Source organism: Manacus vitellinus, unplaced genomic scaffold (genome assembly GCF_001715985.3).
Source record: "Manacus vitellinus isolate BGI_N305 unplaced genomic scaffold, ASM171598v3 scaffold_11_pilon, whole genome shotgun sequence".
Lineage (NCBI taxonomy): Eukaryota > Metazoa > Chordata > Aves > Passeriformes > Pipridae > Manacus > Manacus vitellinus.
The window spans coordinates 17,886,548-17,913,400 of record NW_021938895.1 but is presented as its reverse complement, the minus strand read 5'-3'; the positions used below and the strand labels follow the sequence as shown (position 1 = coordinate 17,913,400).

Genomic DNA, 26,853 nt, shown 5'->3' with positions numbered 1-26,853 from the left:
TCAGTCTTGCATAATTTTCTTAGTAAAACAACACACATTTTACTGCCTTCTGGATAAATAATCTTAGAGAGATGAGATGGAAACCTGCTCATGCTTTTTTTTATGTTGCTGTATTTAGTTCTTAAACCTAAAACATATTCAGATTTCTTTTCAATTTCCTCAAGAAACCATGTTGGGTTTTTTGGTTCCAAAATGACAACCAGGATTGATAATGGTCAGTAGAAATTACAAACAGCATAGTAAAATGTAACAGAGCATGACTTCAACCCACACAAACTTCAGAAATGTAATTTTTCTTCTACCAAAATGAATACTTTTTTAAATTATGTAAACAATAACAACAGATCTATATCTTATAATTGTCCAAATATCAACTCATTCATGCTGCTTTCATTCAAACAGCAAATGTAATCAAATTATATCTATGCTAAGTAAATAATTAATTCATTACTCTTGGAGAGTTTTCATTCTAAAATCTACCACAGTGATACTGCATTAAAGGCAGTCAGGGGTTTTGATGTTTTTATTTTAGTTTATTGTAAAACGTGAAGGAAAATATATAAACAGTTATATATTGGAGATTACTTAATTCTTGGACTTACACAAATCCACAAGCAAGTAAACCATAGCACAAGTAACATATTGAATGACAGGAGCAATCCAAGACAAGCAGAAACCACTCTCCCCAAAACAAAGTTTACTCAAGAAAAATGAAGCCACTGGAAAGTCAGTATCTTCTTGCAAGTGAAATGAAGGAAGGAAATTAGAAGAATATGAAGCCATTAAATAAAATTATTAAATCAATTAGGTGGAATGAACATTATGCTGAAAGCAGAAAATTTCAGTCTGCAGAGGTTTTGTCACTTGACAAAGGCAGTGGCTATGTAAGCTAAGGTTTCAGACACAAACTGGGTTATCCTGTTTGCATAAAGATAAATTTTAAGAAGCAATATACTTCAAACTTATTCATTTCAGGCAATAAAACTGAAACACTGTCAAAAATGAGGTGCTTGAACAAATTGAAAAATTAAGGAGCAATAAGAAAGAACAAGATAGAGTTCACCTAAGGACTCTGAAGCAACTTAACCATGAACTGTCTGAGCTGATAACAAAAATAGATACGTTTTACAAGCATTAGTTATTCACCAGCTAATTGAAAGGTAGCAAATATGAGGGCTTTTTAAACTGTTCACAGAACTCATGATAGCTGGTTTACTGCTTTGCCTGGCAAATCTATAATATGTCAAGCAGAAACTGTCATTTCTAATCAGTGGGAGATACTGTACCTTGGGAATACTGAGGTGACATTCTCCCTTCTGCAGGTCAGGCAGTTCCTCAACATCAACCCCAGAACCATCCTTATACCACTTGAAATCAGTCTCCTTCTTAATGTTTGCAACCTGTACAACAGAAAAGGCACATAAGCCTGTCTATGTCCTGAGGAAAGGTATCACACTGCAGGCAGTCACACAAGTACTTTCAATTTAGGAAGTCATTGTTTTATAACACGTGTCAAATAAAGATAAGTAAAAAAACATTTTCAACCAAGTCCTACTAAGCAAATCTTAGTCCTATGGTATTTCTTTGCATCACGGTATACAGTTTACAGCTTCAGAGCCCTGTAAAATCCTTAAAGAAAATCCTGTCAATCTCTTCCCTTAAAAGGTTTTGCACCCTTGCTCTGTGGTTGTAGTTCGTCTAGAGATAGCCGTGACAAGCATCTTTGAAATTAGATCTGTTGAACTCTCCTTTATCATTTTGTATTTGCCATGTGACTCCAGAGAGCTGTAATACAGAACTTGGGCCCTATCTTAGACAGTCTTTGGCCAATTTGGAGATTTATCCCAGCTGCCTAAGCAATGTCTCTCATGGTTAAATTGCAGATAGCAACTGAAATTACTATTCCGAGAGTATCTGAGTCTTCAAAATTACAGGCTGCAGCAAGAATCCTTTTTTTTTTACTTACTTCACTGTGTCCTATGGGATGTACAAAGATCCAAGGAATCCTACAAATTGCAGTCTGCCCCACACAAAGGGGCTTAACATAGTACAAATGCCTGAAAGGCAGAATTTTGCTGTAGTAGCAGCAGCTCATCTAAACAATGCATAAATACACTACAGCTATACCTCAAGTATTGTTCTAATTTTGAAACAAAAATTGTGTATTGGATAAGCCTTAAATATCACTGGATAAATTGCCTCAAACTTTGAATTTAAAGAAGCTAAAAAAGCAGATCTTTTTAGAAACCCTGGCAATATATATATATATTATTTTTTTCCCTCACTTTCAAAAACACTGTGGTTTATTTGACATCACTATACCCATACCCTTCTAAAAGTCACAAAGTGCATTGGTATTTTCATGTGTAGCCTGAATTCCCAGTCAGCGTGGCTTTGGTAGAAGGACAGAGATGGCAAGATATTTCTCAGTCCCCAGGCAGTTGCTTTAAAAAGGCTCCTTAAAAAAAAAGTAAAAAACTGAACAAATGGATAGAGGGTAGCCTAGAAGTTAATATAGATCTGCAGTAGTTTTCAACTGGTTTGCTTGGAGGGAAAAATATGTGCCAGGTTCCAACCCTTTCACGTTTGAGAAGTCATTCCATAGATGAACAGCTCTATGAAAGTGACTCTTAAGAGTCAGAGTCTTAGAGGTGACTAAATAAATAGGAGGGTCTCCTATACTGATTCCTAGATATCTCTATGAAACATGCTCAAATTAATCACGTCTATTGCTGCTTAATTACCACTGTGGTTGCTATGGATCTCTGACAGAGTATTTGAGATCACAACCTGTCCCAAAGCAATGACTTGCTTGAGAAAAGTGAGCAGCATTTCACATTTACCAGTGACTACAAAGTGTTCCTGTAGTCCTATGACATGAGTGGTAATTTTATTTGAACAAAGCCTGAAGGAACAAGCCTTTAATATTTTTCAACAATTTTTCATCAAAGACCGTTAGCACTCAATCTGACAATAAATAGACTGAGTTTTAGACACATGCAATTTGCAGTACTGTTGTTACTTCATGTTGACATTTACTATGAAAAGTTACTTTTTCTCTGTTTAGCCACACACCAAAAGTCTTGCTTTTAACAGACACAGTACAAATAAGGGTCAAAATTATGCAAGAGCAGGTAGCTTCTAAATGTTCTGAAATTTAGAATTACTAGAAGAAAACTAACAGTAGTTGCTGGCATATAAAGAAAAATAAAGATAAAGTAAAAAGGAAAAAGCAAACACCATTAATTTGTCATTCAAATGGACAATCATGTCCCACTGGCATTGAGGGACTACAATATGAAGAATGTGGTCATCCATCCCAGCTAATTTGGAATTAAATACTAAGTCAATTAAAAGTCAATCAGGTCCAATCACATAGAAAATAAGTGGGATGTGAGGTAACATTTGATATACTCTTTTATAACACAATCCACATTTATTCATTGTTATTGTTATGGGCCTGGATCATTCAGTTAGTCCTCCGCCCTACGCAAGCTTCCAGTTGACGAGGTTTCCTAACTGCCCTATGTCATGCCTTTAAGAAAGCCAAGGCAAAATGCCCTCTCTTACAGGTACTTCCTTCACATTATCCCAGGCCCTTACAAGAGGTAGAAACACCCTTGACAATAGCTTTTGCAGAGGAGTACTAAACAGAGTCTGGAAGACACCTGGGCCAAGTGCTGTGATATGGCTTGGGGAGGCAGAGATGGTTCCTTAATTGTTTTTATTACCACAGAAATAGCCCAGCATGGCCACACTTCAAACTTTTATGTCAGGTATCTGAAGTTTGAAGGACAAATCCATGCTTTGTTGTTCAAACTCTTCCTGTGTACAAATATCAGGTAAACAGCCATAAACAACAGTATCATGTGAACCTAATGGCCAGTCACATACTAACAGCAACAAACATTATAAGGTCAATAGCATAGTTAAAGTGATGAGTGTGCAAACATCCCATATCCTAGATTTAATTTACATAAAATGTTCTGACCTTGCAAAGAAAAAGCACACTGGTGAAAAGCAAATAATCAGATGCTCAGCCTTTCCCAGCTTCAGTGGTATAAACAGGCTCAATAGTCAATGAAATGAAGGACAATTTCAGATTAATTTGTAGAGAATTAACACTAGTATAACTGGTTCAGCAACATTTAATTCCCCATGCAAATGAAAGGATAAGCAGGGTTCATGCCTGAGGCAAATGCATGTGGAGATTACAAAGTACTCCAGCTATGCAGCTCAGTACCAGCAAAGGTATCATGTTAACTAATGAGTGTTGAGCCCTAAAATGTGGGCACACAGAATGGCAGCTTCACCTCTCCGGTCAGTTCTGATGGGAATAACTTGAGGTTAAAGGTCTCCTAATTAGTGAGTGGAAAAAAAAATCCCACAAATGTGCATGTAAATTGCTCATAATAAATGATTCAAGTTAGTCTAATTAAAAGCCAAAAGTTATTCAAAAGAAGAGGAGAAAAATAATTTAAGAGTCCATATTACAGGAAAAGAGAATGAAGAAGAATTTGATGGCTGTTGAATTCAATTAACTTAGTTATTCAGACCTCTAATTAGTCACAATAGAAGAGCAACAAAAATGAAAATATATCAGTTCAGAAAGGCATATAAAGGTGTTTATAGCAAAAGTTATGTTGAATTCAATACACATTATCGTTAGTTAAGATTCAAAAGTCATTAGCCAAATATAATAAAAAATCATTCTGTATAACTTTAATTCTAGAAGCCTTTGTTGCATATTTGGTTACAGTTGATTAAATAACAGATGCTTTGTTAGAGAAACCTCTAAATCAGAAAATGATAAGGAAAGATTTTGATCTGGTTTTACGTGGCTATTTTTTGAGGAAGGAAGAAGGACCAATAAAGGATACGTATTTTGTGTAAATTATTTTTATGGCTCACAATTATTATTAAGAATTGGATCACCTAATAATACATTTAGAAATGTCCTATTTTTTTTATTTGTTTGTTTAATGAACACTTGCTGAAGAATAGTCAGTCAGAAATTTTCATTTTAAAAATTTCTAAATAATTAAAAAAGTTTTCTTAGGAAACTTCTAATTTTAAAAATATCTAACTCTTTCCTCACATTTTCCTACTTCATTTTTTAATCAACATATTCTAACAAATAATTTCAAGTATACTTCCTTACCTTACAAGAAAGCAAAACTTCACACTCCTCTGTAACCTCCCAATACAAAAACTCTGAGAAGTGAGGACCTAAGAAACAAAATTGTTTTAAAACAATGTTATAGAACGAAGAGTATCAGAGAGATCTGGTGAAAGGAAGAAAAATTATGACAATTATAACATCCTTACACCAGAAAAAGAGCAAATTCCTGAACTACTCATGCACTTGAAGGAAAATCCTGCAGTAAGTTTTTATCATGCTGACCCAGGTGTCTACACTACAGCTTAGAAAGCTGAGTGTCATCTCTGTTTGTATGTCATATAGTATTCCAAAATGTAAAATGGTGAGTGAGACAAGTTAGTTTACTAGATGTGTTTGTTCCAAATTGCCAAGTAGGTAGAGGAAAGAAACAAAGTGGCTACAAACAAGTGTACAATTTACCTAATGCAAAAGCAACTGGAGATTAAACAAAAGTATCCAAACACCCTATTAAATGCTCAAAGCAAAAATCCCATGCCAGATGTTATTTGTTCAAATAACATAAAGTTTAAAAATATATTATATATTACAAGCAAAACAGGAAATATTTCTTTTCCCCACTAGGGTTCTAATCCTGCAAAGAAATACATCCTGATGAAAATTTGCTGACATACATATTCTTTTTGAAGTTATTGTGTTTACTCATCTCAGTAAATGTCAATGTTTTAATGTCTGCAGGATCAGGGCCCATAATTGCAATATCCAGATCTGGGAAGTAGCAAAGACTCCAGCTTTCACCTAAATCATTGAAAACTGAAAGATCTTGTGAGTTTATGCTGCAAGTGGTATAATTTCTTTCCTAAATCAATTTCAAACAGCCCTCAAAAAAAAATTACATTTGTTCTATAGAAAATCTTACTTAAGTTATTTAGAATAAATGTTTTTAATTTTCATTATTACTTTCATCCTTATCGCCATTTGCTTACAAGTGAAAATTACAAACTAGAGCTCAATTTTTTAAGGATTTCACAGTGATAGAATTCTGAATTAGGTATCCAATAGTAATTCTTTCATTCAGCCGCAAACTATATTGATAACAAATATATAACAAAGCCTACAACTGAATAACAACTATGCAACCAATACATATTTAATTCCTGGAATTTTGCCTGGACAGAAACCGCATGGTCAAGTTTTTAATCTTCCTTGTGTGGTGCTACTTTTCTTGGCTGTCTACTCTTCTGTCAATTATATTGAACAGATAATTTGTATGCTTAAAACTAAAGGTGATTAAATGTTTGGTTGGATCAGAGCCTATAGTAGGCACACTTCTCATGAATATTGAGCAAAAATAACCTCTTTTGAAGGCTCCCACTCTATTTCTCTACTTAGTTAAGGTTCTGTCACAAATTGACAATACTGGAAAATAAGATCCACTAAGGGTTCAAACATCTTCTTAAACTGTACAATGGACTCACCTTCTAATGAAGAATGGAAGCTGTAAGCACTTATTACTCACCAGTGATTAATCATTAGCTGCAAACCGGTCTTAGAGTCACCAATCTACTCTGTCTTACCTTGTTTTCTGAGAAATTCCTTTCGTTGGAGCTCAGACTCAGCCAATACTGCCTTGAATGCTAAATTTTAGAAGAGGTGAATGAAAAATGAGTGAGTCACAAAATTACTCAAAGAATATTTGAAGTTCACTTCATCAAAGTTTTAATGTTTCAGTGAACATACCATCTCCAATGAGAACTAATGAGGACTGGTTCTTGGCCTTTCCATCTTGAATCTGTACTGTGTAGGTACCTTCATTGTCAATTGTAAATGTTTCCATCATCATTTCTATAATACCATTTGAACGGTCACAATTTATTTTATGCCTCTGAAATAAACAAATAATAACTTTTTAGTACAGTGTAAATTACTTATGATCCCCATCGAATTCATTATGTTTCATATTCCTGCCTCCACACTCAAGCTTTTCTGTGTCCTTTTAATTGTAAACTGTGGAAACAGGGGTGTGCTTGTATTTACTGTTGTACAACAAGATCCCAGTGGTAACACAAATCTCTGTGTGCAGCTGCATTTTGAATCCTGGAGTCATCATAATGCAGCTGGTTTGGATTTGAAAACAATAGTTTATGGCACTATGCATGTTTGAAGAAGAACCTACACAGCCAGCCTTTAGCTGCATTACAGCTTCCAGTTCAACAAGGGGATTTGCTAGGCTGAAGTACTATTCCTAAGAGAGTCCAGAAATAACTGGAAATATTATGTTTGTTGACACAAATGTGGGTCTTCAAATAAATCCACCACAACAAATCCAAAAATTCATTACTACTAAATATCCAAGACATACATAGCAGCTCAATAGGGGATCTTATTTTCTCACTAAAAAAAAAAAAATATTATTTAGGAAGAGTATAACAATTTTCTCATTTAAAGTTAGGTGTGATTTTCAAAGAACAACAAAGTGAAAGACCATGAGAAAAGTAACTAGAGCAAAACCAGTAAAGCTTTTGGGAACCAAAAAGGGTGAACCAAGTCCAGTAAAAGAGTGGTAGAATTCTGTCAGAACATATAGCTACCCACTAAACTGTTTGCAGAATACTCAAAATACCAAATATTGACTTGAATTCAAAGTTAAATGCACTTTTCACTGTTTGTGTCCTTTATGTGTTTGCTTTCTATTAAATATTCCAGAAAGATAAATTATTGGCAGACATCATCAAGAAACACAAAATTACAAGCAAATATTGAACAATCCTTGCAAAATACATTTTAAATACTCTTTTAGATATAGGCACTTTTTACTAAGTAATATTCTCTTTTATTCAGTGAGTTCCAACCATGAGGATTGTGTCCCCCACTACCAGTGATGTTTTATGAATCTCAACTAACAAATTTCTAAAGCTAAGTGAGAATAACCCACAGAAGTTACTTGGTGATTACATTTAGGTAACCAGTGTGGCCAAGGATATTACACACCAACTTCTATTTGTGATGGCACGAAGCAGTAAATGTCACCATCTAGATGGAGTTATATGCAGTGAATTATTATAGACCCCATTACTGATAAATTTATTATAGATACTGTTAAAAGGAGACATGATGCCTTATAAATAGAATATTTTTATTGACCTGTTTATTGGATTCCAAATGTAAAAAATGGTACTAAAGCCACAGATAGATAAAGTTTAGGAAGGGAGAAGAAAGAAGAAAGGCAAAAAAAACACTCATAAAAATGCCACTTATTAAACTCTCTAGGACCTTCCTTAAGTGGAAGAACTTCTAAGTCCCGATACAAAAATAGTAGGAATGACACCACAGATATATCTGCTTTAGCTTTGAGTGACACATCTTGGCCAGCCTCAAAAACAGATTCACTCTTGTATGGATAACAAGTCTGGAAGAACAGCATAGACATAGTCAAGATGTTTAGCATTCAGTACCGGTATTCTCAAATATACAAATCTTCTAAATCTTAGTGAAGGATGAAGGATGAAGATAAGTATATGGAATTAACAAAACAGTAATCAACAGATAGATTGAGATAATAATTTATTAAATAAATGGCTTAGAAGGAAAAATCAGAGGTATAATATTTATAGAAAATAACAGGGAGAAATGTTCATATAATTTGGATACGCGATTTCCGATACATAGTGCAAAGGAAAATATCAAAGAATAAGACAAGATAGAACTAATCAGAAAATTAAGTACAAAATCTACTTATGTAAGAGTTCATCTTTAAGAGTTAATGAGATAGGCCAGGTAGGTTAAAAAGAGCATTTATAAACTTACCCAAACTATCAAAAAATGCAAATTAAAATTCCAGGTTACAATCTCTTGCCCACAGAGGTCAAGGACTGCACTGGCATTTACTTCATGAGATCTCAGGGCAAATGTTAAATTTAAATTTACCAGTAGTAGAAGGGGAGGGGGAGGGAAACAAGATGTATGTTTTACTCTGATCCTTTATAAGCTTCTTTTTCTTTTTTTTTACTCTCTTATTTTTGGATAAAGGAAACCAAATATTAAAATATTTAAAAGACAACTGAGTAAATGGGGCTCAGTTCATTCTGGTTTCAGCTTATTTTGAAATCTTAGCAAAAACGTTCCCTTTTAGGACCTAGCAGGAAAAATTCATCACTTCAGCCAACGCCAAGAATCAGGCCACAATTCACCAGCATAATGGTCTATTGAACATGTTCAGTGACTGTAGCCCAGTCTCCAGACAGGTTTTAGAGTGCAATTAGGCTTCTAACTATTGCCATTATGCAGCAAGATGAAGTTCAATGATTTTATGGGCACCATAAATATTAGACTTTTATGCGACTTTCCACAAAAATATCATCAGTCTCCAAACGTAAATGTCATCTGTGGGTTACTAATTAAAGAGGTGAAATAATGCAGCTTCACTTCAAGATTCTCTGTTGTCAACACTTCCAAAACATATGCAAACTAAAAATAGCTCATTCTGTTCCACAAATATTGCCAAGACAAAGTATTGTCATTTCAATACATCCTAGGCACTAATATTCAGGGGTTTAGTGCTGTATTTTATTACTTCTTAAAGCAAGAAGAACAGAGAAGTATTTTACTCAGAAATACTTCTTCCACTTGTCAATATGTAATTAAAGTAAATGCTCTTTGCTTTTCTATGGTATAAAAATGCTGATAAGCGTCTCTGACCCAAACCAGGAATTGCATTCTCAGGAATAAACTGAATCTTTCAAACAGTTGCACTGGAGATGGATTCCTCCCAGGAATATGTATTCCCACTGCTGCGTTTTATGACCTGTAGATGAACCATGCTCCTGCCCTGCAAAGGCATGACCTTGTTTGCTTCTCAGCCCAATTTGAGAGCTTGTTTGTGCCCATTTGTATGAAAGGTCTTCCTAGAGCTAAAAAAAATGCAAGATGGTGGCCTGCCCTTTCTTCTCCATAGCTCTAATGCCCATTCAGTTTCTAAGCCAAAATTTAAAAAAAAAAAAAATAGAAAGTGATACCATATAAAAGTTTTAAGTTTATGAACATTCCTTCATTGTCAAGTGCCTCCCACATTCTATGTAAAACTAGTAGCTTGAGCCTCAGAGAGCGTGAACCTCTACGACTGATGTCTTGCTGGTGTGGAGTCCAAAGCTGTACTTGAAGCAGCCTTTTTCTTGAGCTACGTTTCTAAAATATTTGTACTCTGTGTTTAAATTCTCCTCTCTTTGACTGTTGGTCATCTAGTTACCCAAAATAAACACAGATTTCTGAGAGTTAAACCTTGCTCTTTTTTTCTGGTATGAGTAGGCTCACTGTGTAACAGGAATTCTATACCACAAAAAAGATTCAAGTTAAATATTGGTATTCTTTTCAGGTATTATCACATCTTAATAACATGGTAATAAGCAACTATAATATCCAGGAAACTACTGGCCTATCAGCCTGGCCTCGGTGCTAGGGAAGGTTAAGAAGGAAATCTTGTAAGCCATCATGCAATATGCACAGGACAACCAGGGGATCAGGCCCAGCCAGCGTGGCCTTGTGAAAGGTAAGTCCTGTTTGACTGACCTGATCTTCTATGACAAGGTGATCCACTTACTGGTTGCGGGAAAGGCTGTTGATGTTTACCTGGAATTAAGTAAAGCCCTTGACACTGTTTCCCACAGCATTCTCCTGGAGAAACTGGCTGCTCATTGCTTGGATGGATGCACTGATTCCTGGTTGAATGGCTGGGCCCAGAGTGATGGTGAATGAGGTTACATCTGGCTGGTGGTCAGTCACAAGTGGTGTTCCTCAGGGCTCAATACTGGGGTCAGTCCTTTTTAATGTCTTTATCAATGATCTGGATGAGGGGATCAAGTTGGGTGGGAATATTGACCTGCTGGAGGGTAGGAAGGCTCTGCAGAGGGATCTGGACAAGTTGAATAGGTGGGTTGAGGCCAAAGGTATGAGGTTCAACAAGGCCAAATGCCAGGTCCTACACTTGGGTCACAACAACCCCATGGAGTGCTACAGGTTGGGAGAAGAGTGGCTGGAAATCTGCCTAGTGGAAAAGGAGCAGGGGATGCTGCTGGTCAACAGCTGCTGAACATGAGCCAGCAGTGTGCCCAAGGTGGTCAGGAAGGCCAAAGGCATCCTGGCCTGTATCAGAAATAGTGTGGTCAGCAGGACCAAGGCAGTGCCATCCCACTGTACTTAGCACTGGTGAGGCCACACCTCTAATCCTAGGCTCAGTTTCAGGCCCCTCACTACAAGACATCGAGTGCTGAAGCGTGTCTAGAGATCAACAGAGCTGGTGAAGGGTCTGCAGCACAAGTCTTATGAGGAGTGGCTGAGGGAGCTGGAGAAAAGGAGACTTAGGAAAGACCTTATCACTCTCTACAACTACCTGAAAGGAGATTGTAGTGAGGTGGGGGTCGTTCTCTCCTCCCAAATAACAAGCAATAGGACAAGAGGAAACGGCTTCAAGTTGCACCGGGAGAGTTTAGATTGGATATTAGGAAAAATTCCTTCATTGCAAAGGTTGTCAAGCATTGGAAAAGCTGTCCAGGATAGGGGTTGACTTACCATCCCTGGAAACATTTCAAAGACATGTAGACGTGGCACTTAAGGACATGGTTTAGTGGCAGACTTGACAGTGTTAGGTTCACTGTTGGAATCCATGATCTTAAAGGTCTTTTCTAACTTAAATGAGTCTATGATTCTATGATAACAATAGAATACCTATTATTGCATAAAGGTTTATTAAACGAAATCACATACATAATACGCAATATGTACTTACATCACTGTTTTCAATTTCTTTATCATTAATAACAAATCTGAAGGTAGAATCTGGAGATAAGCTTTCAGCCTGAATCCAGAAGCGAACTTCTCCTTTCTCAAGAACCTCATAAGCTAATTCTGATTTCAGAGGTATTGCTACAGAAAGAAAAGGATCAAAAGTCAATAACACATGAAACCTTGTGAGAAATGCAAATACTGTAGTAAAATACTAGCAACTCTCTTCTATTTATGGATATCAAATAAATCTTATACAGGGAAAGGCCTCTAATGCAGTCTTTGGCTGATTTTTAAATTGATTTCTCAAGAGAGAAAAGAATTTACAGCTTACACATTGTGTAAGGATTTGTGAAAGTTAAACTTCAAAGACATTTAGGAATGATGATTTTATTCAATGTCAACTAATATTCTTCTAAACAAACTGAAAGATAAGGAAGTAAGTTGTTCCATAAAAAATGCAGCTGCCATGAAAAATGCATTTGCCATTGTGACAGGAAAAATATTGTTGGAACTCCAGTCATTAGTATGTTATTATATTTCTTCTAGAATACCACACAGATTCAGATCTTCAACTTACTTGGATTCCTTATTTCATAGCTTAACTCCATCAAATGTTCAAGCTCTGAAAATAAGAAAGATATTCATGTTTTAATTTATTCTGAAAAACCTGAAGTATGTCAAATCTACAAAATGCAGTCAAATGAGTGTCAAGGAAGGCACATATCAGCATAAGCAAAGTGTTCACCTTAATATGTGAAATACCTCATTCTCTTCAGAAACTGATGACTAAAAAATAAAATTTAGAAAACTTAAAATTCTCATACATGGATTTAGCAAGTCTTCCTATTCCATGCATTTTCAGGCATACTTTCTTATGCGAGAAAATTTAACAAGGGCCAAAACCTACTTTAAACTTAAAAAACAGTAATATAAAAGAAAGATGGGAAACAATAGCTTCTAAGCAGTGTATGAGGTTCCTTTATCTGCTGACTTCCTTTCTCATATTGTCCCTGAAAAGTTTGTTTTACTGTTTTACACAAGATTGAGTGCAGGATAGTCTGAAAACAGTACAGAAAGTTCTTTTTGATGTACTAGATCCTCAGGAAGGCTATGTGAGAATCCAGAAATCACTTGGTCAGATTTTCATACTAATCCTATTTATCATATTAGTTACCAATAAAGATTTGGAAAATTAATATTACTGCCAATTTCAAATTGACAGATAATGTAAAGACCAGAGAAAGTTAACATGGATTTATGACATAGTCAAGAATCTATCAAAATTACAGGAGAATTTATAGCATTTTAGGGAGCAAATGAACAGTAGAATAATAGGTTTCAGTATTAAGATACAAAATCTGAAACTTGTGCAGGGATCCAGTACAAACAAAATTGTAATTTTGAGTGAGAGATATGACCAAGTTAGACATGGGCTAAGTGGGGGATGGGAAACACCTTCAGTGTTCTTAACAAAAAATCCTTCAAAGGTAGAACTGATGGTGACAAGATCTATGGAGACATTTCAAGAGCGATGCTTCAAAACTAAGCCAGAGGGCAGTTCTCCTGATAAAATGCATTGGAAAATTAAAAAAATTGCAAGTTTATCTTCCTTAGAAGAAGCAGATATTGGTAATGACTAAGAGTCCTTGGAAATCATCCAGGTCCTGGAGAACCTTTTGGTTTTGTTTTTTTGCCTGCACATGGATTTATTCTCAACACCTATTTGGAAAGGGTGGTTTGACAAGTTTCTCATGGTAATAAAAGTCCTGCCTACTGTAAGACTCACACTTAGTCTCATCTACTCTCCTTAAATGACTTAGAAAGATGGTAAGCAGAGGAATTTTCACACTTAAGGAATTGGGCATAGCAATTACAGCCTGAGGACTGGGAAAGTACCACAGTAATTTTTGTGCTGCATAAAATAGTAAACTCTCCTCTTTGCTTTTTATGTTAGCACCTCTCAGTGACACAACAAAGTCAGACTCAAGCAAATTCATTGCAACTCCAATGAAACAAAATAGCTACAATGAAATAAAGTAAAACTAATATAAATGTAGGACAAATTATAATTTGACCCAATGTATTCAGATCTTGTTAAAGTATCATTCTTTTTCTCACTAATTTCCTGCATCTCGGTTGTATGAAACTGCATGTAGAGCCCCAAGCCCAACTGAAAGTGTAACAGACATTTAAAAACATCGTTATAATCCCAGCATAAAGAAAACAATTTTGATTTGGTTTATTCTTTATATTAAAAAAAAAATATATATTGCCTGAAGTTATCCCTGCTTTCATCATTATGATAATCAGAAAAATAAGTAATCTCATGAAACCTGTTTTGCAGTCTTTTTTGTTTTTCCTTAATGTGTAAGAAAGAATGTGAGAGTTGTAGGTTTCTTTTTCTTTTTCTTGGGCATTTTTTAGTGCACTTGAGGTGATACAATGAAGTAAGACTTCAGATTTTAAGGACCTTACCTTTCTCATCCATAACAAAGCTAGATGAAATCCCATCTGTGTCACTAACTGAGATAGAGTAAGTTCCCAAGTCTGATTTATCAGGATTTTTGAAGTACAGCTTAGAACTAAAATCACCAAAAAAGAACATAATTAGTTGGATTTCACGTTATTGAGCTTTTTAACATGACAAATTTCTAATAATTTGATAGATTGGTGTGACTTACTGATTTCCTTCTGTTTCAATCTTAAACTTATCAGAATCATAAATCTCTTCATAAGATTTACCCCATGCAAAATGAGATGCATCTGTAGCTTCTTTACACTCAAAAGCCAGGTAAATATTACCTTCGTCATCCACACCTGAATAGATTTCTTTTGTTCCTGCAAAATAGGAATCAACTCTAAGCCTAAGGCTGTACTTTTCTTTCAAGATGCAATTCATAAATTACTAAAGTCCATGCAAATTTTGTCCATCTTCTCTAACAGATACTGATTTTATTAACAGGTTTTAAAGCAGGTTTATATCACATTCTGACTCAGTAACATATACTATCATGTTTCTTACTCTACACACAAAATAAAGAATGCTAAAACTAATAAATACCTGTTGATAAACACATCAATAAGATGTAACTGAATATGAGAAGATATTAAAAATTTAAATAAACCAAATCTATTACTACTCTTGAAGCTTTAATAAATGTTTTGTTCATACGTTTTTTCAGTCACAGCAAGCAGCACCTTTGTTAGAACAAAAACTAAAATAACTGATTATCAAATAATCTCTGTAGTAAGTAAAAATTCTTATCACTGTCTTTGTATCTACATGATTTTTTCTTTAAGTTTTAAGGCTAAGAGCTTAACTCCTGAAATACTTATCTGTGATAGAATATCAGATCAGATTGATTAAATTCAATTCTAAATATTTTAGCATTTTAGAAGCAGAGGAGATTAAACAGTTCATTTTACCTGGCCGTGCCTCAACAAGCACTGGTTCAGATATCTCAGATGACTTGCCTATCCCAGCATCATTCACTGCACGAACTTTGAAAACGTAGGTATGACCCTCATGTAAATCAGTGACCTTGAACAAGAAAAAGGGCAAAGACAATTTAAAAAACAATACAAACTATTTTGTTTACTTATATGAAGATGTTAGCAGAAGCCTAAGTTCAAATATATATCTTTTCTGCACTCAGTCAGAAGTTTTTAGAACTCAGTTTTGAATTAATAGTAAGTAATGAAAATGTTACCTTAAGATAGTGCTTTGAAGTAGGTTTTTCATTAGCAGTGATCCAGTCTTCTGCATCTACTTCCTTATAGTCCACTAAATATCCAGTTATAGGGCTTTTGCCTTCATAAACAGGAGCTTTCCACAGAAGAACCAGTGATGTATTTCTAACTTCACATATCATGAGATCATAGGCAGGACCTAGGATATTTCAAATATTGGAACTTCACTTAATATAATGAAGTTTTTCAAACTGCTCCTGTAAAGGCCAAAGTGTACCTCTTTAATTTTGAATGTGTTTGCTTTCAAAAATCTCATCCTCTCCAATAAACCCTGGTACACGTGGTATTTAGGTCATTTTTCTCTCACATCTGTATACAGCAATATCTGCTTTATATAGTGACTGACATTAGTATGCTTAGCTAGATCTCAGTAACTCTATTTTAAGGGAAAGTTAAGCTTGTGGAAGATCCATGCAGATTAAGATTTTCCAACAAGTAAGAGAGGTTTCTTGTCTATTATTTAATTCACCATCCCTACATCAAAGATACTTCACTGAGTCTGATTCAGGTTCATAATTTAACATTGGGATTTTATTTTGTTTTGTTGCTATACATGAGCTTTGATCTTTCAGAGTAGTCCAAAACCCAGTGGCACCAGGGGACTTTAGATCCTCATTCTAAAGTCTCAGGACTTTAGGCTTCTCATTCCATGACAGAAGATTTTTTTTATTATGAGTTGGATAGCTATAGCCAGGAGGAACTTCTCAAGATTATATCTGTTAGGAGAAAAATTTACACCAAAACCATCATGATGCTCTACAAATGAAAGTTTATACACTTACAGCTACCAGGTTATGTTCTCCCTACTATACTTTCTCTCTCCTTCACGTAACTGTTCCAATGCCATTCAGTTTAACTTATAGTAATTGTTTTTTACTATACTCTCGAAATTTATTTGTATCAGTAAAAAATATCAAGAGTAAAGGCATAATCACAACAGTTTCCTACAATGTTCAAAACACCCATGATGGAATACTCATATTCGGCCAAATAGCATAACTTGCTTCTTAGCTTTAGATTTAGAGTAAGGAAAGCTGAAAGGGCTTGAGACTTAGGGATTTTCTCTGTTTTCAAGGTATTACTTTTCCCTACAGCACATCTCACTATTTAAAATAAATTAAAAAAAAATAGAAAAGAAAAGAGTGGAAAAACCTTTAAAATAAATCTAACTGCCATTCCAGCCTACATGATGTTAACCAGCGATGAATGAACATAAATTTTGTAAAGGATGATATTCAGTAAATATAAAGGAAAAAAAGAAAATATTAGGAAAGTGTTTCTCCAAAGTGGATAAACACATTTCAGAAAAGAAACATTAAATAACTGTTGCAGTCCTTATAAGGGTAAATACCATATTTCTCATGGGAAGACTGCAATTTTCAAGGAACCTAAAGCCTTCCCTTGGGGGTCCTTAATAATCCCAATCTAAATGTCTGTATATACACAGATAACTAAAATTTCCTCTGTCAAATACACCTGCTAGAAATCTAGACAGTAGAAGGAAAACTGTAATGATGTATGCTTTATTCTGAGGATTCTGAGACCCCAGATATTTCATTTTATTTAAAGTAATATAAAATAATCCATTAATTATCATTGCTAACTCACAGAAACTCACAGAGATACCTAAGACGAGTTCTGCAGAAGGATGAAATAATTATGAACTCTGGGCAAGGAATCCGTTACTTATGCTGGAAATCCTGCAAAGGGCTTTGGCCTTTCAAAGGAAATCTTCCTTCCATATCAAAAGGTGAAAGACTATTTTGTTGACACTGGGAGTATATTGCAGTCACATTACATTAGTCTTCAGTATCTTTTGTAAGTCAGGGAAGAGATTCAGGTTCTTTCTCGCAGTCTTAAATCTCAATTATTTCTTTTCATTACTTCTAAGACATTGTTTTAAAATGTATTTTAAAAAACTTGTGAAATATTATAGAAGGTTTGGAGATTTATTTTTGAGGGGAGGGGGTGAGAGTAATGCTGTTGGTTTTTGGTGTTTTTTTTTTAAGTAGGAGGAATCCAATAGTGTCCGTTCATCTCATTTAATAATGAGAACAATGTAATCAGCCAAAGATTAAAAAGGTCAGATTGTTCATTATGAAAATGGAAATTTCACTCTCCTCATTTCCTGAAAGTGCCTTTTATTTGATTTCTTTCTCTATCATTTAAAATGAAGGATAGTCTTCACTTGCTTACACACTAGGAAATTTCACTAATGTTTTGAAAACACTGTAGAGAGCATAAATCACAGATCTTTTCTTTAAGAAATACAATTGTTCAACTGATGATGCATATATACTAAATATTACAAGATGATATGAAAATGTAATTAACAGAAAGTCAGTTAAGGTCAGGAAATTAAACATTTTGCTGTTGACAGCTTTGTCATATTGTTAAATCCATACAGTAAGATTTATGAACTCAGAAGAATTTAGCTATAAAAGGTAGAGGGTAACTCTCTGACAAACAGTTTTGCAGAAAAGAACCTGGGCATTAAAAAGAATTAAACTTGCAATTTAGCAAACCAACATAAATTTTATTTAAAGGGTAAATGGAAGAGGATATGTAAGCAGACAAATGAATTGTAGGAGGTGGAATTTCCATGCTCAGCATTAAAAAATCTTCATTTGAAATAGTGTCTCCAGTTTTTGCGCTGCCATTCAAGAAATAAATGAACCAACTAGAAAAAGTTAGAAGAAGAGCAAAAAAATTGTTTATTTAGCAAAAGGAATACATACTCTATGGAGAAGGCTGCAGAAAGAAAGATTCAGGAACATTAGAGAAACACATAAACTGTAAGCATAGTAATATTAGGAACAGATCTTGTCCAAAGAATCTGGACCTTTTCATGAGAAATCTTTAAGGGTGGATTAGACAAGCCTCTGTCAATGAGATAGGTATAGCTGACCTGCAAGTGGGCAAGCAGCTGATTTAGACAACATTTGAGAGTTTGTCCTCATAAACAATTCCATGACCTTACTGAATTTTTTTCTTGTTCCAGGTAAGAATTATATTTTACATATAGCAAAGAAAAGAAAACTGAAACTTCCCTGCCAGCTTATGCCACCTCACTAATCATTTTGATAGTCTTACAAATCCAGATTTACAGGATGTGTGGGTTTTTAATTTACTGAGAAAATAACCGTGTGAACATTTAGGCACAGAACAGATGCTTGTAGGTGTCAAATAGCTCCTGATGACAAAAACAGATATTAGAATGGATCTTTAATTGCACACAAAAGCTCAATGTCATAAATAGAATTTGATATAACAATACAGTAGTATTTTACAGCATTTTGGGGAAAAAAAGGTAGAAATGTTTTAAAGTGGTAGGTGCCTGTGTTTTCATTATGGACTGTACTTGTAACACACTTTTTTAAAGCAAATTAGTCCAGACATCAGGTCTAGACTAACATTCAGCAAATGTGTTGCTCGGCATGAGTGAGGGTGTTACAGTGTTATAAAATAAGCAGAATAGGCCTTCAAAAACCCTTTCATAGCTTATTTAAGCATTGCTGAGGTGGACTAATTCCTTAGATGTCTAACATGTAGGCACAATTTATATCCTTACATGAGGTAGATTACAGTTGAACTTCATTTTCATGGGACTCCCAAATTTACAATACTCAGTATTGCAATTGACAGTCTTCAGCTCTACCCACACTGCTAAACTACAGACAACTTAAACACAGGTTTTGAGCACTAGCACATAGTCATGCCTACTGTATGTTTGTTAGACATTTGTTCTAACACCTGGCTAATAATAATCTCTCAGGTAACACCTAGGTACAGTGTAGGGCAAACAAACTTATGTGGGCACACTAGTTGAGACTGGGAGACATTAGCTATGCTGCTTGTCCCTATGTCAAGAAACAGGTCCCTTTTATGTGTTATTTATGACTAAAAACTAACATAGTTTTGGAGTCTGAAACTCCAGGAATATTCTGAGCTGCATTTATGGTGCAGACATGCCTATATATTCTACAGGTGGTGAGTGTGAAGTGGAGCTTGTAGGGCTTGAAGAGCTGATAGAGATACAAACACAGATTAAATGCTCAAGACTTTCTGCTCTGAGCTGATGTGGGCAGTGAAAGAAAGGGACTGTCAGCAAGGTGAGTAAAGGTCAGCTATTTCCCAGGAGGTTCAGTGTCATCAATGGGGATGTAGAGGTAGCTTTTAGCAGGAGATCTCAAAAGCAGGGGCAGTCTCAAGAGGTAATATGGAAGAAATTAAGCAAAAGACATCCAGCAGTTTGGCTGGAACATTACACTAGCTGTGTTTTAAGGAGTTTATATTGCATTGAGATTCATGAAGAACTAATAGACTTACCAGGTTCTGGCATAGTCCAGGCTTTGCACTTAAAATGCTCACTGGGATCTGAAGGTTGACCTATTCCAACCAGATTTGCAGCAGCAACTTTGAATTCATAGAAGGCATCTTCTGTCAAATCCTCTACCTTTTTTATTTTGAGAAAACAATTCAATATATCAAAAGTCATGGCTTATATTCATTTAATAAATACTTGAAAATAAGCATTGATTAATTAATTATTAGGCCTCACTGCTGTGCTGGAGGATCTAATTTCAAGATTTTACTCTTAAACCAAACACACTGCATATTTCTATATTATACGTTCATGTTTTGGTGACATTATCCTAGGAAGAACAGCATTCATATATTGGCATAAAAGGCTGTCAAAGGTTAGAGGAAAGGTCCAGGGAGCCCAATCAATGAATGACCACTAGCAGATACTTATGGGTGAGTGTTCTAAGGTGAAATACCTTCTTGCATTGTGTATGAATGGCTATTCATAGACCATTCACTTAAGCAAGGGTCAAAATAGTGTTTTGGTTTAAAGAGGTTGCAGTGGACTGACCAAGGAAGAAAGGAAACCAACAGGAAATTTAAAGTAAAAACAATCCAGTCATTTCCATACTGTGCTGATATAACTCTGGGAAAGAGCCCCTCAGTAATTTCTTTCTGGCTTGTATGCATCTTGTTCCTAATGTTACCTACCATTACAAAGTGAGAAAGTAAGCACGGGAAATAGGATGAGCAGAATCCATGTCACTCCTCTGCAAACATTCCTGGTAAATTAATCCTGACTTATCTAATGAGCCCATCCCCACATCAGCATCTCAGGTTTTGAGATCAAAGTAGAGGACTAAAAGGCATGAATGTCTTGATACCCTGAGCACCTCATGGTAGCAACCTTCTTTCTTCCAGACCACCTAAATACAAAAATCCAAGTCTTCTACACCTCGTTCCTCTGCATAATTTTCCCACTTATATTTAATCATATGTCTCAAGAGAAGCAGGCAGCTGAGGGTAGAACTTCTACTGGAGATAGCAAAGAGTTTTAGGTTTTCATTAATAAATAAACTATGGCTAGATTCTCTGCGAAAATGTGAGCTAAAAAAGGATTTTTGTGTAATTTTTTTTTAATGGTAAAAAACAGGTGATGGGATGGTAACAAACATATGATGCAGTAGCATCAAACACAAGACCAAAGCTAAGAAGGTAAAATAGAAAGGTCAGGCACTAAAATAATTTAGATGTAATTTCCTGAAGCCAGAGTGTTATATATGTGACCCACAAGACAGAATAACAGCTCAGTCTGTAAAAATTATTTTGAAATACCAGGTTATTAAGGGAAAGAATATTTGTGGGGTTCCCATGGAATTATTTAATCAGAGAAGGTTAAACCTTTAGTGATTTGCCGGTGCTGCACTGTATATCTTGGGGCATTCTCTGCTTGCAGTATGTCATAAAATATTTTGTGCTACTAAAAGCTGTCTTGGTTTTATTTCCCCATCAGTATTTCAGATTCCAGTCATTCAAACTAATATACGAAGAGGTACCTTCAGGCACAAATACAGTTACTGTCAGGACTGACACTTAAATATCCAATTAAACTCTGAATGGTGGCCCCTACTTTACATTACTCATTTGTTTACAAACGCATTAAAACTAAAAATAACTTGAAAGCATTGCTTAGTATTGGCCTTTGATGCCTATCCTATGCTCTGTTTTTCATTTCTCAACGCTCCTGCTCCATCTGCTATGTCAGAGATGGCAGTTATAAAATCAGGCACAAGCACATATACACCTGAGTATTGCCAACTGCCTTCTGTGCATAAAACCTCCTTCCTCAGCTCATCTGCAACATTATTTTCTACTTTAGTGTCAAACAACAGTAAGATTTACTTCTGCCCTGAGGTTTATAGGAAGGTTGCTGACTTGCAGAAATAAAATTTTAAGTATTTGTGAATAAAATCTCATTGTTTAACTTAATTTAACAAGCATCAGATTGATCAATTGCTTGCTACATCCTATCTCCCTAACTTTTTCTCAAGGAAGTTCACATCCAAATCTTCCTTTTTTAAGAAACTTTTAATACATTGTAAGTGCAATGAGAAGTAATTTATTTCAAAACTGGTACTCTGTAAAGGAGAAGAGGAAATATAAAGTTAGGTTCATTAATATACATCTTTTTTCAGCTGAAGGCAGATTTTGAGAGTAAGAACAAGAACAGTTATATTTTTTCTCAACCCAACTCCATTTCATTTACGTCTCCAGTTCTACAGACAGCACAGTTATTGGTCCTGATAAACGCTTCCATCCTCTCTCTGTATGTCATTACAGTGGTGCTACATAGAGTGATCATTAATGAAAATAGTCTGTGAAGCATTTTATAGCTCATCTCTTCCCTTGTGAAGAATGTACTTCATGCTTTTCCCTCAAAAATTTTCTCATTTGAATGGCCTTATTTGTCTCAGAATTTCATAGCAGGGGATGGCATTGATTCTCTACTCCAGTTGCACTCCATATGGTGCCTAGTTTTGTTGTAGTATCTAAAGAACTTCTGTGTAAAAAAAAAAAACCAAAGAAACAGTATAAATCAACTCCAAAAACATAAGGACTAAAAAATACCAACCGTATAAATTGTCTGAGTAATAAGGGAAGAATTGACTTCATGCCAGTTTTGATGGTTAGCTTCCCGTTTATCCATATAATAACCAAGGATTGGTGAACCTCCACTGTATGTTGGTGCTTTCCAACCAAGGGTCATTGAATGACCATCACAGTTCAGAAGTGTGATACCATGAGGATATGATGGACAAGCTATAAGGAAATAAGCAACCTGAGTTAGGACAGAGTCTAAAACACTGCAGTGTAGAAGTTGTTTAGCATTTTTGGTATTGATTCTGTTTTCTGCAGCATACTGCTGTCAGCTGCATGCTGGTAGCAAAGCAGCTGTAAAGTTGCTAATCAGCATTCATTTTATCACCAGATATAAATGTGAAAGCTTTTGAAACATCTGACTAATGTTCTGCCCTCTCAGGATATAGCAAGAAGGAATAGGTGATCTTTGATATTGAAATTATAATGACAACAAGTCTCTCCAGACCAAATATTATGCTAGTAGATGGAAAAGGATCAGAAGGTCTTTTACTGCTAAGAAACAAATAAGCCACTCAAGTACTTCTGGAATACAGTAAAAATCATCCAATTAAAAAAAAAAAAAGGGTATGAACTTGAAAGAAATTAAGTCATAGGACTGACTACGGCTCTCATGATTTTCCTCTCCTATCCTGATATTATATGCTTTCTTCAGACTTGTCCTATAAGGAATAGCAAATATTTAGACTTTCAGTAACTTAACTTATGTTGAGAGAGAAAAGTAATTTCCTTCATGAGTTTTCCTGCATGGATTTACTCCCATATGTATCACAAGCAGAAGTGCCATAAAGTCATCTTCCTAGAGATGAAGAAAAGTCTTTTTCTGGGTCTTTTATTCCCCTACTACTAGCAAGCACCCCTTCTAGCAAGCAGTTTTGGATTTGCCATCCATGCTTGAAAGTTTGCCCAAAGATACCCCTTTCTTGACATTGATGTGCTGCTGTCTGTGCAGGTTAAGCACCCAGCCCTAAAGCTCATATGATATTTTCAGTTGAATTACCAGTATAACTTGAGAGAACGTAACCTACCTCCAGAAAAGAATACATTAGCAAAGGCCCTTATTACAGTTCCTGATCTTGCAGCTATACTAGTGATCAGCATAAAAACAGAGAGTAATCAGCAGAACTGGCCTTTTGCTAATGTTTTTTCTGACAGGTCTTCTCAAAGGCCATGAAATGTGGCCTTTGCATTTATTACCATTTCTTCGTAAATAAGAATGAACAGAGCAAACTCCTACAAATACCCTTAAAATAATACTACAGAAAGATTCTAGCCATGTAAGTCACCTATAAATAGTCCAGCTAAATTCCTGTTAAGGCTACCAAAATGGACAAAAGCCATCCACATCCTGCAAGGGTGTGTAAGATCCATGTGCTCTGTGTTTGGTGACATACCCCATGCAACCTTTATCTTCAAAACAAACAGTGACAAAGTAATAGGTACGAGTGCATTTACAACACAGTGGTGATAGGTGTACAAGTGTTCATGCACCACCTACCCATATGAGACACACTTCGTCCTAAAACAATCAAATAGAGTAACTTTGTCAGCAACATCCAAATTTATCAGCCATTTATCCAAATTTATTAGCCATTCTGAATTATAAATCTTCTAAAGGTTTATTTCTGACAAGTGTGTCTATTGGTCTTCTCCAAGAGGCAGAGGTCACTCAACTGGGGAAAAGGTGTTCTATTTTAAATTTTTCAGTATGAAATTTAAACTGTACAGAAATAAAAATTGGACTATAGTAGCCCAGATTTGTGTGCTTTTTTCTCTAACTAATTATCCAGCCTTTCACTCAACAGGTATCATTCCCATTGAAGGTTGCATAGTTGATCTTACACAGAAATTTTATTTATAAATACATTGTGCTCCAAACTGGAGCAGACAAAGAGAATTTTCTGTTTGGTTCAGCCACACAGTAATAAAGTTTGCCAAGACTCTTCTAAATGGAGCAATGTTTTGCACTACTTCAAGTCACTCAGAAACTATTTGTCTAATTTAATAAAAATTTAAGTTTCTTTGATACAGCCTATGAGTAGAAGGCAACCTTTTTATTACAGTGCATCTTGCCCAATATTTCTAACAGCCATTATGAATAGCTTTTTTTATAAAAGAATTTTATACAGTATTTTCTTTAGAACAGCCACATGCCAGAACACAGACATCATTAAGCAGATGTGCTGGATGGCTACATGATATACTATTACAGCAAATCAGACCAAAGGACGTGATTGCTGAAAATATGTGATTCATTCAAGAAACAAGAAGCTGAGTTGCACAGAATCACACTTACTAAGGGCTGCCTGTACTGTTACAGCCTCTGACTCCTGTGAGTTTTCACTCAATCCTACAGCATTTGCAGCCTTCACACGGAAGATGTACTGCTCTCCAGTCTCCAAACCATGAACAACAAACCTGGGTTAAAAAAATAGCATTGCATATTATTATTTTACAGGAACCATTCTGTGCTGTAAGATGAAATTGTTGTAACACTTAAAAAGCTCAACTTCATGAGTGTTTCACAAAGGAAAATATTTCCATGAGGGAAACTGTAATACAGTGACATGCTGTTGTACAATAAAATAGAATGGGACACTGGAAGGAAAGTCACTCATTAGACTGCTAATGCTGATCTAGCAGGTAAAGTCAGATAAAATATAATATATTCCCCCTGAACTTTGGCTTGCTAAATTCTAATCTATTCTGAGAAGGGACTGTATTTTTCACTGTACTTTTGTAGTCCCTATCCAAAATAGGTTTTAGTTTTGATCTGAGGTTCTAGGTAATTATTGTACTGGATAGAAAAGTCAGAACTATCCTATTGTAGAGTATGCTCATGTATGAACAAATAAATGCTTTTTGTTATTTTTATTCTGTCCCAATCCCTTTGACCAAGAATTAGTCTCTACTTTTTCTTTGATCAAATTCCTTGACTACTTGAAAAAAGGATTCAGCAGAATACAAAGTCACTCAAAACCAATTAATAACTGAAAAAAATACACTAAACAACATGATATGCTCGTTATAGAAAATACAATCTACACGTCTAAACTTTGCGTTTGGTGAGTGATTCCAATAAAAGTAAGCATGATTGTCACAGAGGAAATTAATTAAAGAATCCCATAATGAAGTGTGATATTTTCGGGAGGGAGTCAGAAATCATTAGAAATACAGACAGGGCTAGTGTCATGACAAGGGAACTAGGGACAGGGGCTGCCATCCTTTATCCACAGATGTAACAGATCAGGGAGCTCTGACATTTCTGGAATGGGACACCTGGATTTCCTGCACAGTGGTGTCAGCAGCCAAAGCACTTTTCCCACCATATTTATAGCTGAAATGGCCTAACCTTTTGCCCTCTTTTCCATGGATTATGATAAAACTTTTGACTTTTCTCTCCTTCTCATATTTATGTGAATCAGGTGTGTTTACGCCACAACATAATTTATACTTTAAGAAAGGTATTTATTTTATGCTTACTCATGTCCAAGACACTCAGAAACATATCTCTAGAACCAGCTTTTATGACACAAAGTCATGGGGGGAAAAAAAAGGATGCTTCTTTTTGGAGGAAAAAAAAAGGGAGGTGGGACAAAGTCTGTCATCTGCCCTGCAGTTTGGAAAACTTAGCTCTAAGAGTCTGCAGACTGTTTTCCTTCACATTCATTCAATATTCTCCTTCCATTATAACACTATGGCTTAGTATGTAAGTTGACTTAAAACTATCCTATATTTTTCAAATCTCCCAAAAATATAGATATATTGTCAATACCTGTTATATTTAATAGGTTTATGGTTACTAGGTTCCCAGTGATTTGATCCCACCACAGAATAGTCAATGTAGTAGCCATATAAATCTTCTTCATGTTTTGGTTTATCCCACTGAACTACAACTGATGTCTTTGTATTCCTTGTGGCCACCACCTGACCAGGTGCAGATGAAACAACTAGGAAAAAAGAGACAAAATGTACACTATTAGGAAACACGTAAAGACAAAAGTAATTTGAGCTAGATGAAACACTGTATACTTTGATCATATTTAATCACTAGAGCTATGACATCTACGAGGTTAATATCATTATATGACACATATTTTAGTGTATTTCTTTCACTCTAAGTCTGCATACTTACATATATGTGTGTAAAAATATATTTATTTTTCTATTTGTTTACTCAGAATACTCTAAGCTATGAGGCTCCTTACAAATCTGATTTTATACAGATTTTCTGAGAAGTC

The 26,853-nt window shown here is 35.3% G+C and overlaps 1 protein-coding gene across 2 annotated transcripts in view; it reads right to left on the bottom strand.

The window, feature by feature from the left end:
* MYOM2 (myomesin 2) overlaps positions 1–26,853 on the bottom strand; it is a 77,572-nt gene that overhangs the window by 11,103 nt on the left and 39,616 nt on the right. For both annotated transcript variants that reach the window (XM_018088899.1, XM_018088900.1), the window contains exons 17-30: positions 26,388–26,562; positions 24,909–25,030; positions 22,587–22,774; positions 19,979–20,105; positions 15,610–15,788; positions 15,326–15,440; positions 14,581–14,737; positions 14,375–14,481; positions 12,477–12,521; positions 11,901–12,037; positions 6,860–7,004; positions 6,697–6,756; positions 5,162–5,229; positions 1,287–1,400 (exon numbers count right to left, since the gene is read on the bottom strand). In XM_018088899.1, the coding sequence (XP_017944388.1) occupies positions 1,287–1,400; positions 5,162–5,229; positions 6,697–6,756; positions 6,860–7,004; positions 11,901–12,037; positions 12,477–12,521; positions 14,375–14,481; positions 14,581–14,737; positions 15,326–15,440; positions 15,610–15,788; positions 19,979–20,105; positions 22,587–22,774; positions 24,909–25,030; positions 26,388–26,562 (1,739 nt within the window). The remainder of the gene's footprint in view (positions 1–1,286; positions 1,401–5,161; positions 5,230–6,696; positions 6,757–6,859; positions 7,005–11,900; positions 12,038–12,476; positions 12,522–14,374; positions 14,482–14,580; positions 14,738–15,325; positions 15,441–15,609; positions 15,789–19,978; positions 20,106–22,586; positions 22,775–24,908; positions 25,031–26,387; positions 26,563–26,853) is intronic.